The 27,666-nt window shown below is 41.9% G+C and overlaps 1 protein-coding gene across 5 annotated transcripts in view; it reads left to right on the top strand.

Annotated features, from left to right (window-relative positions):
- Nucleotides 1-27,666, top strand: part of LPIN1 (lipin 1) — a 79,544-nt gene that overhangs the window by 3,946 nt on the left and 47,932 nt on the right. For 3 of the 5 annotated variants that reach the window (XM_079325940.1, XM_079325941.1, XM_079325943.1), the window contains one exon: nucleotides 15,919-15,975. In XM_079325940.1, the coding sequence (XP_079182066.1) occupies nucleotides 15,919-15,975 (57 nt within the window). Of the gene's footprint in view, nucleotides 1-15,918; nucleotides 15,976-26,062; nucleotides 26,211-27,666 lie in introns of those variants that run through there. The other 2 variants (XM_079325944.1, XM_079325942.1) reach the window with 2 other exon arrangements.

Below are 27,666 nucleotides of genomic sequence, written 5' to 3'. Positions count from 1 at the left end.
AGTCCAGGGACTGGTCAGCCCAAGGCTGAGCTTCAGCAGCTGAGCAGCCAAACAAAACCTACCGAGGTCTAGGCTGCAAGTGGAAAACACTCTGAAAAGTGGAGCAGATAAGAAAAACCCAACCCAAACAGACAGAAAGCACAAGCACATCTCAAAGAACCAGAGCTGTCTTAAAACCTGAGATTTTTTTTTGAAATACAGTAGTACATATTGGTTTCCTGCTACTGGCTTTTAAATGTCTGCATTAAAAAAATTATTAAGCTGTTACCAATCATGGCAAAGGCTAAAACTCTTTTCAATTTAAAGTCCCCTGCCTCTGGGAGGTAAGAAAAAGCTTACTGAAAAGCTTTTAGCATAAGTCTGACACTTCCACTGCATCTTCCACAGAGCTTCTGCTCTAAAACAATGAGCAGATAAAGGTGGGGCTGTCATCATCTGAGCATTTCCCACTGAGCATTTCATCACCAGGGAGCCATGAGGCCCTGGGTGCCACAGCAGGGTGTGCACAAGAAGGGACCATCGTGCTGCCACCTCAGAATATGTCCCCTCTGTTTTTAATGCACACAAGCTGGGGAGATCATTGAAAAGCCTGCATGGCAAAATAGTTCAGAAAGCACAGAACTGTCTTCTACTTTGCTTGAAATTACATATTTGAGGTGGGTAATATGTTAAGGAAATAGACCAAGTGACCTTGGGGATCTCATTACTTTTACAGAGTTAGAAATCATTTAGAAATTGCAAATGGAGCTGCATATGCTGAAGGCTAGAGACAGCTATGAGATGAGTGTGGACACAGAAAACAAAGCTGTGCTTGCCTGGGAGCAAGGGAGCAGTGAGAAGAGAAGGATGTGTTTTACTCACAGCATGGCTATCCTGCCAGGGCACATTGCCTCACACTGCCCCAGGCCCCCAGTTCAGATGCACTGTGTTTTAGAACTGAGGTAAATGCCACCTGGAATTGCAGTTCCTGAAATGAGGAATGGAAGTTACTCCAAGACCATCCTAACAAGTAATTTTTTCTCTTTTGGTACCAGATGCCACACTCATAGGGAAATAAGTCAATAATTTTATGAGAATTTACCAGCACAATATCATATATATTAAAGCAGAGAGAAAAAGAAGTTCCTGAAACTGTTTCCCCTTTAATCTATGATCTGTATTGTCCCAAATGGAGCTGGTAGTTTTTACTGTAACTTCACCATCATCCCTGAATTTTTTACATCTGTGCTGCTGCCTGCTGGTGCTGTACTGGGATGGTTTCCCTGCAAAGCTGACAAAAAAGGAGAGCCTTCACTCAGTGTGCAGAGCTTCTCTGTGTTTGGTCCTGTAGGGATGAATTTTGTGGGCTTCAGTGTGAGTTTTGTTCAGCTTCCCATGATGCTGTCATGGTGCTCAGGGGCAGGAGGCAAAAGGCTGCTTATCCCTCAGTAGAACTATTTAGAAATTGCAGTTCTTTAAACCTTCAACAAGTACCAAGCTGTGATTTTTATCTTTACAGTCCCCCAGGAAGTTCATTATTAAAACCCCAGACCAGAGTATGAAAAGGCAATCATTTACTCAAACACAGCAGATTCTATATCACAGGCAATGCAGACATTCCCACTCACAATAAAGTCTTCATCCTCCATTCAGAAAAGCCAAGAAGGAAATACCTGATGGAGGCATATATGTGTTTTCCATTTTTTTCTTGCCTTCTTTTCCTTTTTTCCCCTTCTGTCTTCTGAATTTCAAAAAAGCCTTGGTCTGATCTTGTAGTAGTGCTGTTTTGTGGCTTTGCAGGGAAATGCTCTGCAATAATGGATGAACAAATTGCACTTTGCCCAACAGAAATGGGGAACAAGGAATTGCATGGCTGGTCCCAAGCAGGAAGGCCAGGAAGCAGCAGCCCACTTTCATGAAGGACAAGTCAACAAGGAAAATAAAACTGCAAAAGGACAGACTGAACATTGGCAGCTAGTTTAATAAAGCTTTTTTTTTTTTAATTTTATTTTATTTTATTTAGGCCCACTCTCCCTCTGAAGTGAACTGTATCAATCCTCTAATGAAGACTGCTGAGAGGAATAAATTTGCAGGATTAGTCTAGAAATGAATCCAGTACACAGAGAATTGCTCTTTGCTCCTTCTTCATTCCTTCAGTAAACTTGGAGCCTTTGAACCAATATATCTGGCAGATATCTGACCCATGGATCAGGTGAATAGTTTTAGCATATTCTTCTTTTAAATGCAGAGCTAGCAATGTGTCTGCATAGCAACAGAGACAAAAAATACAGTCTTTTTCATTCTAACCCATTCTATAGTTGTTGTTTTAATTAATTGATTCATTAATGTTATGTGTTCCAGTCACATTGCAAAAATCTGTAATAAGGAAAAAACAATTAGTGAGAATAGCTGTTTCATAAAGGTTATTTGCCAAAATATCCTCAAGCCCTTCTGGGCTACAAATCATCTTAAAATAAAATAAATATTTTCCAATGAATTTCCATGTACAAGTGGCAAGCCTCAGCTCTGTTCCCTCCTGTTTTTGCAGAAGTTGTATTGATGCCAAAAGGCTTTTAAAGTGAGGGATTTTTAAAACAAAAGTGCCCTCCAGTGGTCCCACATATTATTTTTGGCTGACACTTGATATTTATCTTCCCCTTCTTAGAAATGAGGCCATATGATATTTAACAGCTTGTAGCAAGTAAAACCAATTAAACTGGATGCACCCTTTAAAAAAAAAAGGTCAGTTAATATGAATGTATCCTTATATTGAGATATATTTCTTTATCTGCTAACCAGTTTGAAAACTTTTAATTTATTCACTTTTAATTTTTTTCATCTTAGGGGTGTTTTTTCCTGCACTGTGCTGGGCTATTCTCTCTGCTCACCCACTGCACATTGTACAGCTTTGACTCTAACACCATCCCTATTGCAATCTCCTACAGGAAGGAGGAGACCTTTTAAAAGCAAGCAATATATCATCAGACATCTCAAGGGTAATTTTTACTTACACAAGCAACTAGGATTTCAGCACAGCTTTGCTAATAAAATCATTAATTTTCCTTTAAAATCTGAAAATTATGATGGATTACCTTATCTTTTTTTAAGTACTTTAGGATTCCATTGACTCATTAATTCCTGGATATTTTAAGGTGGAGAAGGACTGGGGAGAGGTATAAATCGAGGCTTTAAAGAATTTCCACCTCAGTAAATATCTCTGAGAAATCCCTGGAGTTCAAGAATTTTCTCTCATTGTAAATTTCTGAGCCACTCCACTCTGCCAGTTTTGCTTAGAGTTTTTTATGAGTCAAATGCATCTGAGGGGCAGCATTCCTTCAGATGGACACTTTGGAAATTCAACGTAAATATACTCTTTAATAATTAAATAATTAATAAAAAAATTGAAATCTCTTTTGCAAGACAACAGTTTCCTTAATCTGTTTTATCCTTATTTAAAAATCCCCAAAAAAAACAGATTAAACCTGAAGGAGAGTTTTCCCAAAGGGTATTTAAATGCCCTTCATCCTTATTTCCTAAGCTAAATTGGATTCACTGTATGAGTCTTGGTGCTTTTGTAAATCAGGAAATGCAAGTGAGCTAACTTAAAGCAGTTACAGACATGACCTTTGATAAAAAAAGTTAAGGTGCTGCTAAATCTCTTCTCCTGGAAATTTAATGTTGTGTGTGCAACAGGGGCCAAATTTGAATATAAGTCAAGCAAGACTTGACTCTCAGCTAAGATGGGAAATGAGCTGTGGCTCTTGCCCTGGTCAGGGCAGTGCTGGCCTGAGACAGGATGACAAAGCTATTTTCCCTCACACTGCTGGATGAGTTTCAATAACCCTCTGCAACTTTCTCAGCTGCTCCATCTGTTGAAAGGGGATTATGTTAATAACACTTTTTGCAATACATTGTGACATTCATCAGGCTGTGCTGTGTGTAAGCAGGGTAATGCAGTTAGTAAACAGAGTACAAACATAATATTTTCCCCCTTCTATGTGAAAAGTAATGCTAAGTGAAAGGAATTTAACTAAAAGATGACATTTACCCTATTTTTCATCAAATTCCTCTCCTGCTTCCCCCCAGCAGCTGTATAAGATGTAAAGGACAAGCCCATGAAGATAGGCACAGACCAAAGCAAAACCTGTGTGCAACCCATGCTATAAAGCTCATGTTTTCCTCAAAATTAATACACTTTCTCTCTTTCCCCCACACCTAGTATAGCAGGTTGTGGATAGTCAGGCCCTAATGTTACAACTGAGAACAAGTAGTTTCTTTTAACTCTTACTTATTTGACTAATTCACTAATTTTATCTTCTTCCTTCCATGGTAAGTGCTGCACAAATGCCAGTAGCTCAGGAAATAGTACAGAAAAGAGCTCTGCCAGGACTTGTGAAACAAAAACAAGATGGATGGTAGAAGGAATGGCATTTTATCTTGGCATAACTCTATCACAGACAAAAAGGTGGTTTATTAATAGTGGTTTGGCAGACATACTATACCAACACTTCATGACTGCAAGCAGACCAAAGCAGGTGTCTAATTTCCTGCAGGCAGCCTGTGCCTGAGGGGTGGCAGGGTTTGCAGCAGGAGTGGCAATGGTCAAGTTTCCTCAGTTTTCTTGGCAGCTCTGAGCAGCTGGGTAGGTGAAGGAAGTCCCTGCAATGGATGTGGAACTATGAAAATGTTCTGGACTGAGAATTGACCCAGTGCTTACTGCAGAATCCAAATATTTGGCTTTTGCTTGGGCTGGGCACTTCACTTTTAGCCTGCAAGCAGGAAAGGGCAATGAAGCAGAACAGCCAGGATGGATCCAGGTTTGGCAGAAAGAGAAGATGGAAGAGATGTGGTTAATGGTGAGAGTGAAGCAGAGTTGGAGGGTGAGGGTCAACAGATCCAGGGGCATGGTGACACTGGCTGACACATGGGGAAAGGTTTCCCTTCCACACAGCACCCAGTAAGCTGTAGGCAAGAGCTGGGCTGCCTCCAGCCCAGCAATGCTTCTCCTTAGCTTTTGGCAGGAGCTGGAAGGAGCCTCTGCCCTCCACCGAGGAGGCTGCCAAACACCTGAGGCATCAGTGGGATCATCTGGGGAAGAAAGCTCAATCTCAGCCACGGCAGGGATTCCCACAGGCTCCCTGGGGCCCCCACCTCCTGTTTTCCTGTGGATTTGATTTCCACCCATGCTGGGAAAAAAAAAAAAAAAAAGGAAGAAAATAGGATGCTGCAGGTTTATCACCTCATTTCAATGAAAAGAGATGTTTTGTTTGAATCCATGGAAGGATTTATGTCTACACTCCAAAGACAACAATCCTCTTGGGAGTAACTCAGTCCTTGGAATTGTTTCTATCTCTCCACTCCCTACAGAGGGAAGGGTGAGCTCACTTAGGCTTCCTCTAAGGTTTGGGAAGATGCTGCTCATTAGGAATCTGTGCAACATTTGCACAGGGGAGAGGCAGCTCCTCACTTAAACTGGCTTGTCTTAGTTCACAGCTATTGAACAGTGGTCTTAATTGCTTGGCAGCACCAGTAGTTTGCTTTCTGCTTTGTAAACCTTCAGACAATCATTCCTGAAGCCAGGCTGGAGCAGACCTACCTCCTGACTACTTGCTGGCCTTGTGGTAGCTGTTCCTGACCCTGCCATACATGCCAAACAAACCTTTCAGCTCGTCCTAGGCTGCCTAATTAATGATCACTTTTTCCTTATTATATTAATAAAGTTGGTGGCAAGTAGCAGAGAGTGAGTGACTGCCCAGACTTTTGAATGCTAAGATTTGGGAAAACTTGACTTAAATTAATGAGGATTTCACAAAAGAGGCATCCTGTGACAACCTTTTGATTTTGTATAGTGTGTGACAAAGTGAGCCCCAATTAAACCTTCAAAGCACTGTTGAAGGCCAACAAACACCAGTATAGAATGTGAGTCTTAGTGTATCTTCCTTTTCATTATAAACACAAGGATAATTTCTTTATAAACTCTGGGATAATTTAGTGCTGCAACAAAGGAAGTTCTTTTAAACTGATTTTCAGGATGTATTTGCACTTGCTTTCACTTCCCATTGACTATGAGATTTTTGCTGAAGAGAAACTGGCTTTGATGGGAGCAGTATGCTCTAGGTGAGATACAAAAGCAGATCTAACCTGTGGGGGAAAAAGATGGAAAATTTAATGGGAAAAGAATAGAAGGCAGTTATGAAAATGATCTTTCCAAGACAGGTCAGAGGTACATTTAGAGAAAAAAGCTTGTATTTAAACACTCTATGTCATGCCATGCTAAGGAAGCTTAAATGGATCATGCTCTAACAGTGCAACACTCTCTGTGGATTAGAAAGGGAATCCAGGCATAACCATCTTTTTATGAATATTTAAGGTGAAAGGTGCAGCCCCAGGATCTAATCTCACTTAAAAAAAGGTCAGATTGAAGTTAAGGGGAACTATTCTCTCACATTAATGCACCAGACAGGTACATCTGGGCTGGGTACAGCAGCATTCTTACATTAAATGTCTTTAGATTGGATATCATGGGGACTCCAAATCCAGTGCTACCTCACTAACACAAGCACTAACAAACCAGCCCAGAAAAAGGATATCTTTCTATTAAACCGATGCCACATAATGAAGACTGTGGCCTGGGTGAAAAAGGCTCTGAAAATTACTTTACCTTTGCCTTGAGGTTGGCACCTGAAGTGAAATAACAACAGCTGGACCTATGTGCTTGTCCTCTTCAGGAATCCCTTCACATAGGAATAATTACATTATGGACATGGCATAATGAAGTGAAAACAAGGACAGCAGGAGTCTGCTGTGAACAGATTATTTCTTGCCACCATTTTTTTTTTTTTTTGCTTAATCTGTGAAGTTAGTTCAAAAATTAATCATGCCAGTCTGGAGTATCAGGAGGTGTTAACCTCTCACAGAACAAATTTCACTCTCTACAGCCAGGGATCTGTAAAGCTTCACCCATAGAATTGCCCTGCCTGGAGAAAAACTATATGACATTTAACAAAGAGACTGGTGGCTGCCAGGCCACTGAGCCTTGTTTAGGTAAAATACTGAAAAAGTAGGAGGAGAGCCAGAAAACTTTTAAAAGTGTGACATTTTGACATGGTGAAAGAATTTCAAAGCCAATGCAGTCATTTTAGTATTAGTGAAAGATCAAGGGATTCTTAACATTTAAAAAACATTTCTAAATACTTTTAAAGCTTTCTGTGTGAACAAATACTAAATGTACACCACAGAACAAATGTTCCTGGCCCACTGCATTCTGAGATGCTTCTTTCCAAGAACTTTATTCAAATACTTGTTCTTGTTCTGCACATACTGTTTTTCTTCTAGTCGGCAATGTTGCAGCATATATTGATTGGATTTTATGACTGCCTTCTTCCTAGAAATAGTCCTGAACAGTGTGTAGCATTAGGGAGAAAAACAAATCACTTGCAATGAAGAGGCACACTCCCCTCCTCCTTATTTTCTGCCTTTCTGGTCAAGAGCCAGCAGGGAGCTGCTTCCAAAGTCTATTTATGAACATGTGTTTATTTTTGCAGGCATGCAGTCTTTACTACATGTGAGCCCTGTGTACTGACACAATGAAGTCAAAAACTGTGAAAATTGAGAAATTTGCTTTCATAACAGTAGCCTGGGTTGATAATGTTTCTCTATTTTATATTAAAAAAAACCAGAAGCAGACTGAGGTTAGCTGGGTTGTGCAGAGCACAGACAGCCTGCAGTTGTGCCAGCCACAATGGAAGTTTCCAAACTTCCTGACCTACCCCTCACACACAGGATTGTTTTTCCTCTTCTGTTTCTCCACTCCAGAAATCTGATCTTGGGACACAAGGTCTCTTCAGGTTACAAACATACCTATGTTCCACAAAATGACATAAACTTTCTCCCTAAAAAGCTGTGGCTAGCAAATCCCTTAAAAAAAACTCTATAAAAACTACACACAATACAATTTTTTCTGCTGTTAGGAATGTTCATCTGAAGCTTTTAAGATTTGAATGCAAGAAGGGTTTCAAAGAACAACAAACCTACCTGTTTTGGTTTCTTTTTTTTTTCCCCCCTAGATGGACAAAGTGGAAAAACATCCATGTATATTTTAATTCTCTCACACTTTAATGGAGTCTTGTTATGTCTCTATCAAGCCTGTCATGAAGTCATTAAAACCTGTTGTACCCATCACTGTTAGCACCCTTCATTACTCTGGACAGTGACTTACCTGCAAGTATTTACAAGTATTGGCTTGATGGAACTTCCCTCTGTGGCAAAATTTAATATTCTTTGAATAAACTGCATTCTGATGGGAGGCTTTCCACAAATCAATGGATAGGGGGGATGGGAAGCAACACTAGCAGCATTAAATAGGTATAATACCCATAAGGGAGAACTCTAAGTCTACAAGCAAACAAAGTAAATAAACAGAGAGAATAAAAAGCCCAGCTAGGTTTTAGGGGGCAGCCCCAGATGTGGCCCTCACCTCCCAGTTGCCATAACCTTTATGCCCCTACAGAGGCAGCTGTAATAGGCAAATGGACAAAGGGTTCAATTCACAACATGAAAGGCTTGTGCAGCTTTTCAGTGTACAGCACCCTTGTTCTGCTGTCATCTTCCTAATCCTATCCCCACTCCTGAAATTCATTCCTGAATTTGCACAGAAAACAAACGGGATGAGGGAAATGCCCCTTTCTGAAGGCCCCCCACAAGTTTCTAAGAGGTATTTGTACAAGGTGCTTGTATGTGACCCATGGCAAAGTTTGCTAGCAAACAAAAACAGAGTCTGTGCCCAGTGTTATTTGAAGAGCAGGCACAGCACAGCAGCAGCTTTGCTCTGTGTACTGCTGGCTGCTGGGGAACCTGGGGATGTTGTGTGGCACAAACCCAGCTTCTCAAGTGTTTAAACAAGCCTGCTGCCAGTTCTGCTCTGCTGCTGTACCTGTTTGACCAGAATCCCTCTGAACTAAATGAAGAACTTACTGTCAGTGCCTTCATTTTTCTCTTTGGACAGTCCTCAGTTTATAGGCCTCTGAGCTTGTATCTTGTGTCTCAGACTGAACATCAGAGGGCAGATCAGTTTTGTTTGCTCTGTATCACAAAACTCCAAACTTTACAGATTCCTTGTGGCTGCAGATCCTGCGTTTGACCAGAGCTAGCTCTGAGCTCCTTTGCCTTGTACTTTACAAGGAGGGTCTGGATGACCCAAAGCCTCACCAGCCCAAGGTCGTGCAAGGCCATGGGCAGTGGCAATACTGCAGTCCTGAAGCTCGACTACCCCCCAGCTTTCTGCCTCTGGCTGTGAGGAGGAGCAGCCATTTCCACCTTCTCTGCTGAAGGACATGTATTGCCCTCCCCCATGGCTGGGGAAAGCTGTGGGTAGCAGCTGCCATGCCCAAGTTGCTCAGGGTCCGCAAAGGCTGATGCCATGAGGGAGGGTGGGGTGAACATCAGGTGATGTGGATACATCACCTCATGAAACACCTTTTGGTAACCTGGGGTGGTTCCTAAGAGAAACATTCCCAGGTGCAGTGTTAACTGCAGCCACTAAAACACCTGACAAAAGCAAGTGCGTGCAGTGGCGGGGCCACCGGCTCAGCCCAACGCGCTCCGCCTGCAGCGGCTGCGGGAGATGACTAAACAGCCTTTATCAGCAGCTGTTGCAAGACTCAGATAAACAGCTGATAATTCTCTCTGCAGTGGCTAGGGTGAGGTTAAGAAATGGGAGGAGCTCAGCAGGAAGACTGACCTGGCATGAGGCTCCAGCTTCATAGTGTACTACCTTCAGTCCTTAATTTTTTCTTTATTTCAAACTCACTTCAAAGTGTGGGGAGCAAACCACCATGCCTGAACCCTGCTGCAGTTTGCAGAAGCTCCAGGACAGAAATGCCATGGATATTCTCACTTTTTTTTTTTTAATTTATAGGCTGAGTTATTACCAAGCATTCAGCTTACATCTGAATTTCAAAATCATTTAGGAACTTGACATAAAACCGTGGGAGATGAACCCACTGAGGGCAGCCCTGCAGAGGAGGACTTGGGGGTTCTGGTGGATGAAGAGCTGGACAGGCACTGGCAATGTGCACCCTTAGCCCAGAAAGTCAAATGTATCCTGGGCTCCATCAAAAGGAGCACAGGTGAGGCCCTGTCTGCAGTGCTGCACCCAAATCTGGGGTCCTCAGTGCAGGAAAGACATGGACCTGTTGGAGCAAGTCTTGAGGAGGGACACAAAAATCCTGGAACACCTCTCCTGTGAAGTCAGGCTGAGAGTTGAGGTTGTTCAGCCTGTAGGACATCCTGAGGAAACCTCAGATCTCCAGTATTGAAAGGGACTATAAGAAAATAGGGAGAACAACTTTTTCCATGAGCAGGCAGTGATCAGATAAGGGGGAACGATTTTAAACTAAAAGTGGAGAGACGTATTTTTTATTTTAGGGAAAAAATCTGCACTGTGAGGAGTGAGGCACTGGCCCAGGTTCCCAGAGAAGTTGTGCATGCTCTATCCTTGGAAGCATACAAGGCCAGGTTGGATGGGAATTTGAGCTCCCCGGTGTAGTGTGTGGGGGTTAGAACTAGATGGTCTTTCAGGTCCCTTCCAGCATGAGCCATTCATTGCAATGCAGGTATCCATGTTTTCAGAAAGGAAGGGGCAGGAAAAACACTGTTCATGCTGCAAGAGCTGCCCTGGCACCCATGCTGTCCCCAGAGAAACAGAGGCTGTGAGGGCTGGGCAAGCAAGAGGACTCCAAACTGCAGTGATCTTCCCACCCTACACCTGTTCCCGTCTCCATGTGATGCCTTAAAACCCTAAAGCTACCAGAGTGCTTGAGCATAATGGCTCCTTTAACTGTGGGTCACATTTGAATGAGGTGATAAAACAGATCCAGTTTCTTGTTGTGCTTCATATGATAAAACTTGACTCTGCCTTCCATGTTGTAAAGTACTTAAACTGTTCTGTTCTTCATGGGCAGCAGCTCCCATGTTGCCTCCTACAGACCATTGGCCTTATTTTGGTAGCCTTCTTACAGAAGATAAATATAGATAAGGGTTTTTTTTCTTTGGAGCAGTAGAACATCAAGCCATTTAATGGGGAACTCATTACTGAAGCTTCTGACAGAACTCTTGGTAGTTACATTTTCTTTTCCACACTATTTACTAATGTCCCAAGCTTTATCTGATCAGTTACAACCTCTACAGGAAAAGTAAAGTTGTCAGTCAAACCTGATTTACTTGAGAAGCTAGGAATGGTTTTCTTACTTTAGGTCACTTAGTAAGGTAATATGGTCATAGGGCAAATGGATTGTCATCTTACCTTGAAAGAAAATGGCCCTCCTTCCTCTTTGTTATTTAAAATTACTCTGTAGTGGAGATAGCATCTTCTCACAAAAGGCACCTATTCTGGTTCTCTGTGAAAGAACTGATCAGCTGCTTTGCACTAGGTACCCACACTACAGGGAAAATATAACTCACTCTGGGCATCAGATGCTCCTTAAGGGAAGTGAGAGGATGTTTCTATCTGGTATTAGCAGAAATGAAGCACTCAGTGTGCACTTAACTGCATTTAGAGGCATGATTACTGCAGGAACCTGATTTAAATTACTTGAGTAATTCACAAATGAGTAACTTTGTTTACAACACCTTTTGCATCAGTGTGATGAGCTAAACACCAGTCAGGTGATATCGTGAGACTGAGTCAGAAGTTTGAGACAGAAGAGCTGCTTAGATCACCCTGCCCATCCCTTGGCTACTCTGCTGTACTTCCCTATAACTTGTTTCTGCACTTTTTTTATTTTTTTTTAAATTCAAAACATTTCATGTTTTCATCACCAGTTCCTGAATTTTTTCCCTGTGAGATTTCCTTGTTAGGAAAGAACTCCTGAAAATGGACTCTCATTCTGCCATGACACTTTATCACAGACTAACAGAATACAGGGCTGGAAGAGATTTACAGGTTATCGGGTCCATCTCTATGCCTAGAGGCAAATTCAACTATAATTAAAACATTTCTGTCAAATGTGTGTTCAGCCTGCTCTGAAATCTCTCAGCCTCTTCCGGCAAGCCATACCTGAGCTTGGGTGCTCCTATTATTATAAAACTTTCCTAATGCCTAAATATTTCCTGTTTCATTTCATGCTCATTGCATTTTCGTATCTCCTAAGGGAGTATGGATTACAATTATTACTAATATTTTTTGCTTGCGGTATTTTTATATATTTTCCCCTCTAATTGAGAGTATGAAATATAGACTAATCTATTATTCTGCAGATATCAGCCCATATCTGTTACCCCTGTTCTGTTTTACTTCACCTTCTTTCAGCTAAAAGAAATATCTTAATTCTTAAACACTTCATGTTAAGTTGGGAAAAGTACAGTTTGGCTTAATGCTAACAGATTCTCTTTAGGGGTCAAAGGGCAAATTTTGCTTTGCATCATTAATTTAGGTTTTCTTGTAAATATTATTCAATTTCCCCTGGCAGTTTAGGAGTATATTATTTATTTTAGACATCAGAAGAACTGTGCAATAATGTTTGTGATATGCCCACACTCCTGGAAGAAGAAAAGCCCAGGTAGCTCCAGAGGAGATCTGGATCTCTTTGGTAGTAACTAAACAGTGACAGTGTCCATTCTCTGGCTTTGATGGTGCCTGGTGTGATCCAGTCACCTCCTGCTGTGGAGCTCCACCAGCACCCAAAGCCAGCTGCCTCCTTGAGAGGCGTGTTGGGAATGCTCTGTGCTCCCTCCCAAGCTGGGAGCTGCCAGCTGGCTGTGGCAGCACTGTGCCAAGTGCTGCTTTTCCAGCATCAGGGCACAGGCCAGAGTGTCCCAGTGCCTCCGCCTTGACTCTGATTGTCTTGTCCAGGAATAGCACTTGTGTCCTATTTCACTAGCTTAAGTGCAAGGTCATCTTTTCCCCACATTAGCTTGTTCTCTAAGGTCAGCAGGGTGCCTGCTGAGGCTAGCACAGCTAAGATATAATGCATTTTGGCTGCTTTAAAATAATTTTTGCTTCATGCCAGTTCGTGTTTCCAAGTCTACTAAATAGGAAAGACAGACAGTTGATTTACAGCAGTCATTCAAAAAAAATGGACAAAATATAATTCATTAAATACAAAATTTTTCCATTAATTGCAGGTCTGAATGAAAGCTCCTTAGGGTTGTTTTTCAAATGTGAGCAGGAACAGAGATTAGACAACTCAAAAGATCAAATACTTAACTGCAACATTAACTGTACTTGTACTTTCAAAATGTTGGCAGGGATCCTGGAGAGTCGCGTGGTTGTTGCACCAGTACACAAAGAATGTTTTACAGGACTGTCTCTGATCACTGTTTTCAGAGGAACTGAGTGCACAGGCAGCAGCACTTTTGTAAAATTACCAACTCTGTTGCAACACACTGTTGACTTTTCTGCTAATGAAATGTGCTGTTTTCCTGTGGCTGTTCCATATTCTGATGTTTCTGAGATTTATTTTTTGTATAATAGAATTTTGATTGTTTTTAAAATAGAAAGGAAAAGAAAGAATGTGTGCTTGCAGCCCTGAAAGCCAGCAGTGTCCTGGGCTGCATCCAAAGCAGCGTGGGCAGCAGGGAGGCGATTCTGCCCCTGTGCTCTGCTCTGGTGACATCTCACATGCAGTGCTGCATCCAGCCTGGCCTTCAGCACAGGGAAGATGAGGAACTGCTGCAGCAAATGCACAGGAAGCCACAAAGGTGATCAGAGGGCTGAGGCACCTGTCCTCTGCAGACAGGCTGAGAGAATTTGAGTTTTTCAGCTTGGAGAAGGCTCTGGGGAGACCTTATGGCACCTTCCAGTACCAAAAGGGGCAACAAGAGAGCTGGAGAGGGACTTTTTATGAGGTCTTGTAGGACAAGGGTGAACATCTTTTGACTGAAAGAAGGTAGGCTTAGATTAGATATTAGGAAGAAATCCTTTACTGTGGGGATGGTGAGGCACTGGAACAGGCTGGCCAGAGAAGCTGCAGGTGCTTCATCCCTGGAAGTGTTCAAGGCCAGGCTGGATGGAGCTTTCAGCACACTGGTTTCATTAAAGGTGTTCCTGCCCATACCAGGGGGGTTGGAACCAGATGATCTTTCAGGTTCCTTCCAACCCAAACCACTCTATAATACCTCTTAAACACAACCAGGCACAAGCAGCAATTGTATTGAATTCAGCATTTGCATACAACATGCATCTGTACTTCAATTATTAATTTAGCCTGCAAAAATATTTCTGATCATTTTATTATTGGGGTAACACTGCCAGTATTTCTATTCTGCTTCTGAGAATAGAAAAGATAGACCACTTGTTAAAACAATGGGCCATGTGTAAAGAGGTCTACTCCTAATTCAGATGCTAGAATTCCTTTGTAATGCAGAATAAGTAATTTAATCAGGGTGTATTTCAACCTCTTAATTTGATAAATGATATTTATAATGTCTTCTGGTCCCTAAGATTTTTAAGAGACTCGGTAAACTCTGAATACTGTGATGTAATCCTTAGTGGAATGTCCCAAGTGCAAGATATTGTCATGAACAGAGAAGGTCTATGTGCCAGACCTCTCTGTCTTTCTCTGATTGTGCCACCTCAAACTTACTTGTCACATCCCCCACATGAAATGATATTCTAATTATACATGTACCAGAGTGTGTGAGTGTAATTATCAGTGTAATTAACAGTAATGGAACCCTTAAGAACTGGACCTACCAGAACTAGGTGGATGTATTTCTGTAGTGCTTGTTTTCCTATTTCTGATTGCTCCCTATTTGTAGTGGTTTCATGGTCTTTCAAATGGAATGTCTGGTCTTTCAATGTTGTCCTGGTTTGGAAGAAAGTTCAGAAAAAAGCATAATTTCATGCCTTTTCTATTTGCTCAGTAGAATTCCACAGAGTATTTTGGGTGTCACATAACTTAAGAATGATAGAGAGCAGTGTGTTTTTTCCTTTTTCCTGGTAAGCATTTGTCTTTGAAAAATACTGTGATTTGAATATGAGTTTTGTATATGGGTGTTTTGAGAGCACACCACCAGCAAATCTGGCCATAATTTTCTAGGCAAGAAAAGGAAATATTTTAAATTATTTGTTCATATCATCATCATCATCATCATCATCATCATCTTTATTGGTCCTACAGAGTTAGTCCTTTCAGTATGAAATGTCAATGGAATAAGTATTATAAAATGAAGTTTAGAATTTCTCTTCAATAACTTTTCCTTTTATTTAATCTCCAGCAACACTGAAAACTCACCCTACTTAGTGGGTATTAATGCAAATATGTCTTGCAACTGTGGCTTCTGTAAAAAGGAGATCACCATTCACTCCTACTTCTGTGAGCTGATAAAGATGTTGTCCCAGTAATTGTCACTTCAGCTGTCTCTGGAGGTACAGTCACCCTGCTGAGGCTCCTGTGCTGCCTGTCTGCAGAGGAATTACTCACAGAATATATTCATTTCTCTGCTATGCAGACCCTGAGCACCAGGTTGCTTCAAAGAGGCTGAAGTGTGTTCTTGTTCTACAGAACTGCTTTTCCTGTCCTTCTGGGTACTAGAGATCTTCCTGTACCACGAACACATCTAGGGATGATGCCATATGAAAAGATCTTTGGCATCCTCATCCTGCAAAAGAATAAAAAGAAACTTTTGTGGTCTATGCTTCTTCAGAACTCACAGAAATTTCTGGCTTCCAAGTTCTCTCCAGCTGATGATACAAGTCCTACTAGCAGAGGACTGAATCCTTCTGCAAAACCCCTGAAAACTGAGGTGGTGGAGAGAGAGAATTGAGAACATTACTCAGTCCAGATAAAAAGTGAGGATGACACAAAGGCCATGTAGTTTACAAAGGAATGTTAGGAGAGGTATTCATTGAAGATGGGTTTCAAGGACCATGATTGAGTCTGTATATATTAACTCCTGTTTATGGTTACTCAACTACATTATTTTTCACGTTTCTTTCAGATTCCATTGATGAAAGATCCTGGTTGGATTCGAAATGTCTGGACACGCAATCTAAATGTAAGAATTTAATGATTCATTTGCTTTTTAACTCCAGTGCCTTAGAGCAGGCCCAGCTTGAAGCCCAGTGGTCTTTGGTAAAGCAGGATGAGGAGTGGTTAATTCTTGCCCACTTCCTGGTACCCAGTGCAGAGTGTCCAAGTGCCACTCTTTGGACACTGTGTTACTGTATGTCACCACTGTAATGTGACATTATTCCTGTGAAAGGCTGAGTGGCTCTGTGAAACTGCTGGCCCTCATATGTGCCCAGTACTAGCAGGATAAGGATGGAAACAACATATAAATTTGGAAATTTGGCACATGACCTGAGCAATAAGCAGAGTGAGCAAACCTGTGGCAAATGTGAGATTGCAGGACAGGTCCCAAAACAGGGAAAACATGCCCAGACATCTCTGCTGCTGCTCTACTGGAAGGCAGAGAACACATGTGTGAGGTGGTGGTCTTGGGACACAGCCATGGATTCACAGCAGAACCACTCAGGAGAAGGAGTAAGAGAGGGAGAACAGCACTTCCCACACCAGTTATAGAGCTGCCACTGCTGAATGATGAGCAGAGGAGGCAAAAGAGGCAGATCCAGGGCACAGCCTGATGCTTGTCCAAGTGACTTGGGACATTCCTCAGGGTGACCTACTCTTACAGTGATGGTGGGCCGGAGTATTTAGAGGCTGACTTGATTGAAACCACAGGCAAGTCCAGGCATTTCCACCCAGCAGCAAGCAGAGCTGTGCAATCACACCCGCTTAGCTGAGCTGCTGGAGCCACTGTCCAACTCTGTGCAGGATTCACAGATGTGTCAGCCTGGGTGTGATGTTAGCATAGCTACACTGCTATCTCATGTAAATCCCACTCTGGGGGTTCCAGACAACCTACACAGTGCAGTGTAGGATATTCTCTATGGTTTCCAGAGGAACCTTCCTGATCCAGGAGCCTGTGGAGACTTGCTTGCAGCTGGCTGGTGTGGGAGCTGGCTGGCAGAGCCTCTCAGTTGGCTCTGGCACATGTAGGAAGGTGTGTCAGCTCCAACAAATTGAGGATCCAACTTTCATGCTGAGCTTGATGTTAGCAATGTCAAGTAAACTGGACAGCTAAGATAAGCCAAACAGACAGTCTGAAATGAGGATGGGGCTGGCTGCTGTTGGCAGGGGTTGGGTTTGGACAGGCCATTCAGTAGCTGGGCTTTGCAGTAAGAAAGATACCTGGGAATTCAAAATGCCACTAGAATAAACAGGGAAGGAACTCCATTCAGCAAAGGACAGCATAAAATGTGAAAATTAAAATTAAACACATGTGAAGCTACAGATGAGATCTTCTCATTCCAAACTTTGGGAACATTTAGATTTGCATGCAGGTGAGATTCTGAAATTTACAGGAACATCTGCTGGTTAACCAAAACATGCCATGTGAACCTGTGATGTAACTTTGAAAGGATGGAGGATAATACATACTTGCAATAAGATTATACTTTAAGAAAGTTCAGTTTATGAGTTATTTGGACAAAATTTTGAATTTTTAAAAATGTATCAGTACTATGTTTTTTGTCTTAAATTTCTAATAAGCTAGTACAGAAATATATGAAGAAGAGTTTTATAATGTGGATGTGCTACATTTAAAATCTACTCTACAGAAAGAAGATTGTGGGAAACCAGCTAACCACAAGTGATTAAAAAAATCTTGGAGACTGTGCAAATAAAAGATATGTTTGCACTAAGCTGTGCCAATATCTTCAGAGAGATGTTAGCAGTATGAAACCGAAAGTGACAAAAATGTATCAGGCTGAGTCTGCTACAGGAAGCAAAATTACACAGAACAAATAACATCTGACCCGGACAAGGTAGATAAGCAATAAGCATGATCCCAGCCCCACGCAAGCAACATGAAAAACATGCAGGGTGAATGAACTGGGCTGTTATCTAGGGCTGCAGGGGAGTGACATCTGATATCACTGGGACAACTACACAGGGAGGCCTTTCTGTTAGTGCCCAAATTGCAGTGTGGGGATTGGAATGGGTAAAACGGTGTCTGAAGAGTTCACATCAGAAGCAGACATGTACCTTGACATGACTCTGAACCACCTGTGGGTATGACTTTGTTTTTTATTCTACTAAATAGGATTATTTGCTTTGTTTTCTGATCAATCCTTTGTCTCTTCTTGTACTATGGCAGAGTTTGATACAAAACACTGCTTTCCTGCACCTAGTCTTGCTTTTTTTAAAAAAAATCTTTACCTGTTTGAAACAATGAGCAAACCCTTTGCTTGTGTAATATACAGTTCACTGGCTTGAAAGGATTATATTGCTCTGTGTTAACTGAGCACTAGGTCTGATACTTTCAGACTCTAAACTCACTGGGATGGGAATTCTCTTTGTGCAGGATATGACCAACACAATGTGGCTGACACGTGAGTAATAGTAAAACAAGCTGATGTTGTTTTTGTGGGCAGAAGCTGCTGGCTTTGAGAGACTGGGTATGGTGTGTAGATTTGTCTGAAGTAGATATTGGAACGAGGGTAGCAGGAATGAGGCAAAGTACCTGATGAATTCTCACATTTGCATAATGGAATATGGAAAGCATACAGGCCAGGACAAAGGCTTTCTGTTCCAGGATGTGCTGGACCTAATGAAATGCATTTCCCTAATTTCAGCTATTTGCATAGATTCACACAAAGTGCTTGCTTTAACACACACTTCTGCTGTATTTATGGAACTAGGATAAATTATTTTCACAGTGTGTTAATTCTTGAATGCACCTATATTCTCAAAACAACTCGAAAACATAATGCTTTTAAACAATTCTTGCCTGTATGCACAAATGCATTTGTTGATTTTCCAACAATGAACAGGAATACATGGAGACAGAATTGACCCATTTATGTAAAGAGCTACATGTAGAGCAGGCAGGGTTGATAATACATTCATTTATAGTATCTTAATACTGAACTAACAAAAATAGTTCCAACTTTCTCAGTTCAACATTGAATTACATTTCCTTCTGATGGATCATTGCCTCCTGGGAGCCATTGAAACACATCATATCTTCTGAGCAGATTTTGTAGACATAATAAACCCACATTTAAGACAGGTGTGTTCCACTTGCAAAAACTGTTGTGCATTTGACTTCAAGACTCTTTTATATTGAAGTTTTCATTAGAGTAAAATTTTAATTTTTGTTCAGCTTTCAACACAATGGCAGAAATCAGAAAAAGAATACTTTCTTTCAAACCACAGACTACAGTTCCTCCATTGGTTAATATACCCTTTGTCAAATCTAAATTTAGTTTTTCAAAGAATTATTTTTAGACTGACGGAGATGAAATGTTGTTTAATTATAGTCCTAAAATAACATTCATAACTATGTTCAGGGACTTTAGTGCTATAACACTTCTGGAGAGACTACACTCATTTTGACACAGAGTATTTTGAGGGAAGGATTTACTGAATTACCGTGTACACTTCTGCAACTCATAGAAATTTGAACATGAAACTGACATAAAATATCATTTTCATGATTTTGCAAACTCAATCATACCTATTCAAGTTGTAGAAACCATAAAACTTAATTTTTCAGATAATATCACATAGTATGCATGTCCTTACAGCAGCTACAAAACAGAAACAAATGACAATATTCCCGCCTTAACACAGTTAAAGTTAGAGTTTTACACAAGTTCTCAGCCTAAATCAGGAGAATGAACTGCTTAGACAAGAGAAAGAATGCAGTATTTACTGATTAATTGCCCAGGATTGATGCAAATAATTAAAGAGAATTTATGATGTGCAGAATTTATGTGTCTTATGATGTGCAGGATTTAATTCTGTGCCTCAGTTTATTCCTAAGATTTTCACACAATTTTGATTATGAACTTTATCTATAAAAACATAATATTAAGAACAAAAGAGCAGACAACAATAAGATGGCCAGTTTTTACAGCAACCAAGACTGAAGACTATTTGCTTAAGCAAAATAAGTTTTTAAGCATTGTCATTGTTCTATTAAGCTCAAATTTTGCCTGATAAAAATTTATCACAAGAATTCAATGGATGATTGTACTTTTAATTCAAAACAAGCACAACCTTTGGCTCCAACTGTAATCACTAAAATCCCCAATAATGGACTTAAAAGGAAAACACGTCTCAGACAGATTATCCCAATCCAGTATCTCACCTCTCCCCTCAAATCACCTGGTACAGAGCACTGAGGTTAAAGATGCAAGAGATCTGAAATCCGTGCTGCCAGATTAAGGTGTCTTCAAGTTTGGCACAGAAGAAGGAAAGACAGGACAGTGTGGAAAGATCTTAGGGGGCCAGAGCTCCCTCGTGCCTTGCTGTTACAGAAATTCCTGAGAAGGAAAAACAGGATTCCTTCAGGTGAGGGCACAGAATTCAGCAGAGGCTGAATTGAGAAAAGTGCCTTTTTAAATGTTACACACAGTTGCTAAAAAAATCCCTGCTCTAACCTGGCTATATTCTGTCACTTCAAATATTCAAGAAAATTGAGCATTAGTGAGAGAGGAAAACAGTAAGTAGTAAGGGGTTGCATAATCTTACTTTTTTTACAGCAAAAGTAATAAACCTTTCTTTACTTTGGAGGAAGGGATGAAGATGAGAACTTTTGGGCAGTACCTGCAGAAGCCTCCCCCATCAGTTCACTGGTGAGGGAGATGACAGCCAGAGTCTGCCTCTCCTCCTGACAGGCTGCTCAAAATCTTCCATCTGCCTCTTTCTCAAGGGGAGATTAAAACCCTTCTCATCCAGTTTTTACAACAGCCAGAAGTCACTGCTGTATCTGGGAGAGTACAGAATGATCTCACTTCAAAGCCAAGCAAACCTGCTTGTTGTAATGCCAAGCCAGGGACAGTGTCCCTGAATTCACCAGGAGCCACACACAGCACAGCCCCCCTCCACCCTGGTCTGCACAGAAGTGAAGAATTTTTCTGTCACAAGAGAGAAGGACCAAATAATGCTACTTGTATTATGAAACACATTTTAGATACTTCACTCTCTTTGTGGAGATATAGAATGAACTTCAAGCAGACCTATATTAACACTTAATTCTTATCCCACCAGAAGAAAAAGCTTTACACAAAATGTCTATTAATTGTCTTATTATCATAAGTGTAGCTGTTACATCTTTGCTACCTACAGTTTGCCTGGAAGGTGGAAACAACACAATGTTCAGTTTTAAAATCCCCAAGCAATAACTTTCAGAACCTATTTGCAAGAATAATTTGATATTGGTAGACACTCTGATCTGGAAATTTCAGACATGAGGCTGAGAGAAAAGCCACAAACTTCTCAACAGAAAGAGTTCATTTCCAGATACCTTTTTTGTCTTTGGGATTAAGATTGTCATTTTAGTTTCCAAGCATTGCAGGTACTGTGGAGAAAAGATTATACCCTGGGAAACAGACCAGCTTTGTTTGAAGTTCTCAAAGCATGTTTTGTTCTGAACTATTTTGTTCTGAACAAATAATACTGATGATTTTGATTTGCTGTGCTTTGAAAACAGTATTCTGGACAGAAGCTTTGCTGGTCATGCACAGATGTATTGGACTGATGAAAAGCTAGATATTGGACTGGAAAGCATTTCTATCCACGACAGTATGATCTCTCATTTCTTGTATGTGTGTGCACTTAGATACCAGTATCTATTTTACCTGAGGAGGATACAGGTCTGTGTTTGAACAGGCATATGCAGAAATCGTGGTCTTGGCTGAAGAAAGAAAACATTGATGATTTCACTGTTACATCTTTAATCTCACATCCCAGTTGCTTTGCTTTATTGGGGCTCAAGCTTTTCTAAGCTTTTTAAGATTATGTTTAGAGAGCTCAACTGTGGCTATTTGCAGATTTGGAGCTAAATTGCTTTCTGATGAGATTGGACTGGTACAAGTGTACCTCCAGCAGGGTTAATATATTTAGCCTCCCTTGTTCCTCATTTAAATACTCCTACACTCTTCTGCTTTGATGATATTTAGATCATAGTAGTCAATAGAAGTCTCTGTTTCTCAGTAACCAAGTATTTTGTAGCAGAGAAATTACTTTTGAAAAGTCATCAAAAGTGAAAGAGCTGCTACGATATAGAGGAAGCACTGAGGTTCCCATGGGTTTGCATGGTTGGATGTGGACCTAGAGGACAAAGAAAGGCTCTTCTGAGGACTTGTTATATTCTGGGAAGCAAAAAAAGACTTATCTAGTGGTTCATTTGTTAAGACATCCCCTTTTCCCCTTCTTTTCATTGAGGGGGAGGAAAGGGTGTATCTGTCACAAAACCAAGTCCAAAAATACTTGGTTCAAAATCAAGTTTGGTTATGCAATGCACACACTGACGGCATGAGAGATGTTATCATCACAGATGAACATTTTGGGACATGACCAATGCTTCCTGCCCTGCCTCTAATTCCAGCTGCCACAGTTCCTGGAAAATTGCAATTCCACATTTGATCATTTGACAAAATAATCCTCTCAGTTTTGCTTTTCACTGGTCACTGCCATACCTCATTGTTGACCAAAATTTTATACTACTTCTGATGACATCACAGTCCTCCTGAGGATGATGCCATCCTCTCACCTTTTAATACAGAGGTCAAAGAACAAAGATAAAAAATTATGGCAGAAGTGTATTGGCTGGCACGTGCAACAGTCAGCAAATTATCATAATACTCAGGAACTGTGATGATACAGAAAGTAAAATCCCAAAGCTAAAGCTGTCAAACTGCAAGGATCTCAGGGGCAAGAAGTTAAAGTCAAAGGTGGGGGGTGGGGGGAAGGAATGTTTTAGAAATCTCTGCAACTAAATAACATTTAGATATACTTTTAAAATGGTCTCCAATCAAGCACTTAGAAGCAGATTAAATGACAGTATTTACATGCTACAACACCCTGCACTACTGTGCCTTCAAATGAAGGACAAAATGAAATGCTAGAGAATTGTATTTGAAGGAAAAAAGAAAAGGGAAAACCAGACAGAGAATTCAGCAGTTTATCAGACACAGCTATAGATATTGTATAAAAATATCTACTTATGTTAGGAGAGAAATTCCTTTGTTAGGATGGTGGGATGTTTAATCAGGTAATTACAGAGTCAGTCAAACTGCTTTTTGATGTTTACACTGGAATAAAACTAGAACAACTCTTAATTTACACTGTGTGAACTACTCTGAGTTTATTACTTACATAAAGGATGTCAGCACAGCTTCAGAACCAACTTAGGAGTTAATTACACATTAAAAGCTAAAAGTTCATATTTTCTATTTACTGAATAATTTTCAACTACACATTGGGCAGGCATTAACAACTGCAGTCATTCATAACCCAGGTCCGTGTGCCTGAACACCAATCCTAGTTTTAGAGGGGGAAAAAACAGACATTCTGCTAATGCACAATGGTTTGAATGGCTATTTTGCTCACTGTCAACATCTTTGCTAGGAAAATCTAGTGTCCTAAGATAGAATTGAAGGCTTTTTTCTCCCCTCTGCATGGAATAACATACTTTTTTCTAGAAATCTGTTATTGGATTTTATAAAACTCTTCTGTGCTTGTCAACTTTTTTTAAACCCAGTTTTATCAATTTACAAAAGACTACACAACTCAACTTTCTTCTTAAGTGTATTTTCATAGTAAATATGAGCCCAGATGATAGGCTAGAACTCCACTATGTCAGAACTGTACAAACAAAAAGTGAATACATAACTTATAAGGTCTTTGAAACAAGAATCAGAGTTAGGTAATAAGGAATTAATGTAAATTGGCCATTAAAGGAATGGAAAGAAAAACTTCCATGAGCAGTTCCTTCAAAATTTTGTGGACAGTTCTAGATCAAACCTTGGTAAACAAACAGCTGTTGACTAAGACAATGACTCTGGAAAGGAACCTGTCAAAGGAGAAACCTTTCAGGAAGAAAACAATGATACTTCAGAACTTCATCATTCCTGAGTGTGTTTTGGAAACGACACTGTCAGGGAATTTCCTCTTGCTAGGGCCATACTTCCTCTGCCAGCTAGTCTGTGGGTAACTCCAGATTATTTTTAGGAACCATCCTGACCATACTATCTGCCAAACTCTGCACTGGGCTGAGTCAAATCTGCAGCCATGACCATGCTAAGGCTTGGACAATATCAAAGAACTGGTCATGTGCTAGTGCTTGGTTCTCTAGATGGAACTAACTGAGAACAGTTACGAGCTGAAGTGCAGCACAAGTAAGGATTTCAGAATGAGCTGGCAGAGGTTGTTCCAGGAAAGTAACCTGAGGAACACCACCCTGCACACTGGTCACACCATGAATAAGAACAGAGTGAAAAAGCACAGAAAAATGGTGCCCTGTTGTTAAGGGAAGCTCATTGTCACTGTACAAGCTTTTGGAACTTCCCACAGCATCTTGTGTGTATTGTGGCTGTACTTTGTAGGAAGAGAAAACATGACCTTGCACATGGAGTAATTTAAAATGCAGAGCATTATTCTGTGGTCTATTTTACGTCAAGCAGCAGATGGTTGGACATGATAAATACCTAAACACAATATAGTACTTCCAAAAACGAGAACCTACCTTCTGGATTTCTGAAAGATGCATGAAAGGATGGGTGTTGCTGAGACTGTGGAAAGACAGTGTTTTTGATTCAGTATGTTATTATGATCGTGTTTTGATTTCAGCCGAGCAGTGGAACACCACAGAGGACCAATATGTTAGAGCAGTCCTCCCACCTAACATGGATGGTGATAGCTGGAGGTTACCAGTTTCTCAGAGGGAACACAATATGGGATTGTATTCCACACAAACACGGTGGGCAGAGCACTGGTAGGATCCACAGACAACATAGATAAAGCTTCTTGTATCAACAGGCATGGGGTTATTTACCAACATTTCTCACTGCCTACTGACTGCCCACTGGCAAGAGATTAGACTGAAATGCCTGGGAAATGAAACTGCAGTTGTGTATTGCTTTTTCTTTGGGACTAACTATACACCCTTGTTTGTCATGCCCGGGCAGAAACTGCCTCCACTGACTTCTCTGTCCTAAAACTGAAGTGTACTCATTAGTGTAGCTGTGTAGCCAGGAATGGAGAAGAGAACAAGAGGTAGGGATCAGAGTCTGTGAGTTTGCTCCAGGTCCTGTCACTCAGTGCCTCTGTCTTAGCTGTGAGCTGTGCAAAGACTGGCCAACATGGAAAAGGAACTAAACTACTGGAGGAAGATGTGTCACAGAAAAACAATGTGAATGATTACAATCGGGTGATGACCTAGAGAAGATTCCACTAAGATTGTTTTGGAGTGGAACCAGGAATTTAACAGAAATGGAAGGCTTAAGCGCTAGTTACTCAGCAAGATACTCTTCCCATGCTTCAGCTGCATGTACATTTTGGGGACTACAACACGGAGATGCAGGAAATACAGCTCTCAAAAACTTATTTTCAATCCTAAAATTAGCAGAGTGCTTCAATAATGACCTCTGATCCCTTTTTATTTATTTTTGTGTATAATCTTTGTTATCGTTTCCCCCCCCCCCGTGTTATTATTTCCTGTTCATTTGTTTTGCACATAGCACCACCCTCTCCTGAGTTCTGTAAACAAGACTTCAGAAAGGTCTGGGACATTCCTTCACTAGTTGGATTAAACACGGATCCACTTCCCTGTCCAGCTGTGGAAGGCGCTCAGTGCAAACTGAGGTTAAGATACGGTTTACACGCAAGGAAACCACTATCAGTGGAAACCACTTTTTATTGCCTCGCATTTATTAAAAGCGATAAAGAGTCTGATGCTAAAAGACGTGCTTCTGACGGCGATGAATGCTGGGCTCTGGCAGCCCAAGCGCCGCCTATGACGGACCTGCCTTTGATCAGCCTGGGCTGAGCGGTTCCCTTTTCCCCGCTCCGTTTTTCCCAGCCAGGAACCGGAGCGGCCGCCGGCCGCGGGATCACCCCACACACCGCGCCACAGCCGCGGCCCCGCCCCGGCCCGCGGCGGCTGCGGCAGCTCCGGGCGGGGCGGGCGGGGCAGGCGGGCCGCGCTGTGCCCCCGCCCCGCCGCCTTCCTTCCCCGGGCCGCGCTGTGCCCCCGCCCCGCCGCCTTCCTTCCCCGGGCCGCGCTGTGCCCCCGCCCCGCCGCGCCTTCCCCGGGCCGCGCTGCTCCTCCGGGCCCTCCTCCGGGGCGGCACCGCCGGCCGGCCCAGCGGCCCCGCAGCGTCCCCGCGGCGGCACACGGGCGGCGGCGAGCGGAGCTGCGGGAGCCGGCCCGCGGCTGAGGTGGGTGCCGGGGCTCTGGCGGCCGCTGCGGGAGGAGGGAGGCCCTTGCTCCTCCGGCTGCCCGCGGGCAGGGAAGGCAAGGCCAGGAGCCGCTGAAGGCAGCGGGTCTGTCCGGCTTGGGCATCCTGGCGGGGCTCCGGGCGGCTGTCCGCATCCCTGACCGCATCCCTGACCGCATCCCTGACCGCATCCCTGCCCGCCTTTCCTTGCGGAGCCGCCTGGCTCTGGGCAGTGACAGCTGCGCTCGGATTGCTGGGCGCATCGCGGCTGGACGCTGCTTTGTGCACGGGATTAGAGAGCAGATGTGACGCTTTCCAGGTGTCCCCTCAGAGGGAGTCACCCTGCCTGGGATCTCGCTTTGGGGTCCGTCCCCGCCGAGCTGTGTGAGCTGGTGGTGGCCAGTGCCCCTCTATATGCTGCTGCTTCCCCTTTGGCTTTAGGAATTTTGCTTCCCTTTACCTGGCAGCTGCTGATGCAAGTCGCTGCATTATGCCCCTGCTTCACTAATACTTTCCCTGAGCCTGAATAATGACAGCAATAACAGGACAGAGGGATTTAATGACATAGCACAGAGCCTGGCTAGCAGCAGTGCAATGGCTACACAGGAAACGAAACTTTCAGATATTTTGTATTTTGTGTTACCCCTCTCAGCACTTAATTACTATTCTGTTGATTTGAATATCTTCTCTACCTTCAAGAAGCAAAACTAAAAGCAAATGTGTCTTGTGGGGAGGAGACAAAACAGTGGGATGTTACATTTGTCAAACAGAGGAGTTGTGTAGCAGTAGTATCCCAGCTTTGATGTTGCAGACCATCTAGCAGATCATTTTTCTTTTCACATGAAAAGTCATAAACCTTGATGAATCTTTTGGCCTCTGTTTTGGCTCCCAGTCTGGAGGGTGTTTTGAAATGGTTTATTTTCTGGATAGCTTTATCTGTGTCCCTCCCTCTGCTGTCTCAGGAAGCAAACACTGATAAATGCTTAGTGTACGTACATAAGATTTTGTTGTCATCAGTGCATGGTTAGAAGTAAGATAGGTGAACTCCTATTACAGTAAAATGATCCTTCTTCCATGAAGAGAACTGGAGAAAAACTGAGGAGACAGTGAAGGAAATCAGATGGAAAATGCTCAACATAAATATGTTATGATTTTAGGCATAAAGCTATGGAAATACTTCCAGTGGTTTTAGATACTTTCTGCTTTTCTTTTAGCTCCAGGTCCTTAATGCAGATATAGTCTACCTGATAATACCTGCTTACCTGATGCAGTGGGGCCTGTTTGTAAGGGAATTGGGCAAGTTTTAGTCTTTGACCCTTTTCCATACCTGAGTGTGTGCAGATGTACAGATTTGTTTATCTGTGAACATATATACATACAGAGCAGTCATCAAAACCAGTTGAAATACAGTAAAAGCTTACTTTAAACTCTAAAAATGCAGAAAATATAGAATCTAA

The sequence above is a fragment of the Erithacus rubecula genome (assembly GCF_903797595.1).
Source record: "Erithacus rubecula genome assembly, chromosome: 2".
NCBI classification, from domain to species: Eukaryota; Metazoa; Chordata; class Aves; order Passeriformes; family Muscicapidae; genus Erithacus; species Erithacus rubecula.
This window is presented reverse-complemented; position numbering and strand designations above follow the sequence as displayed.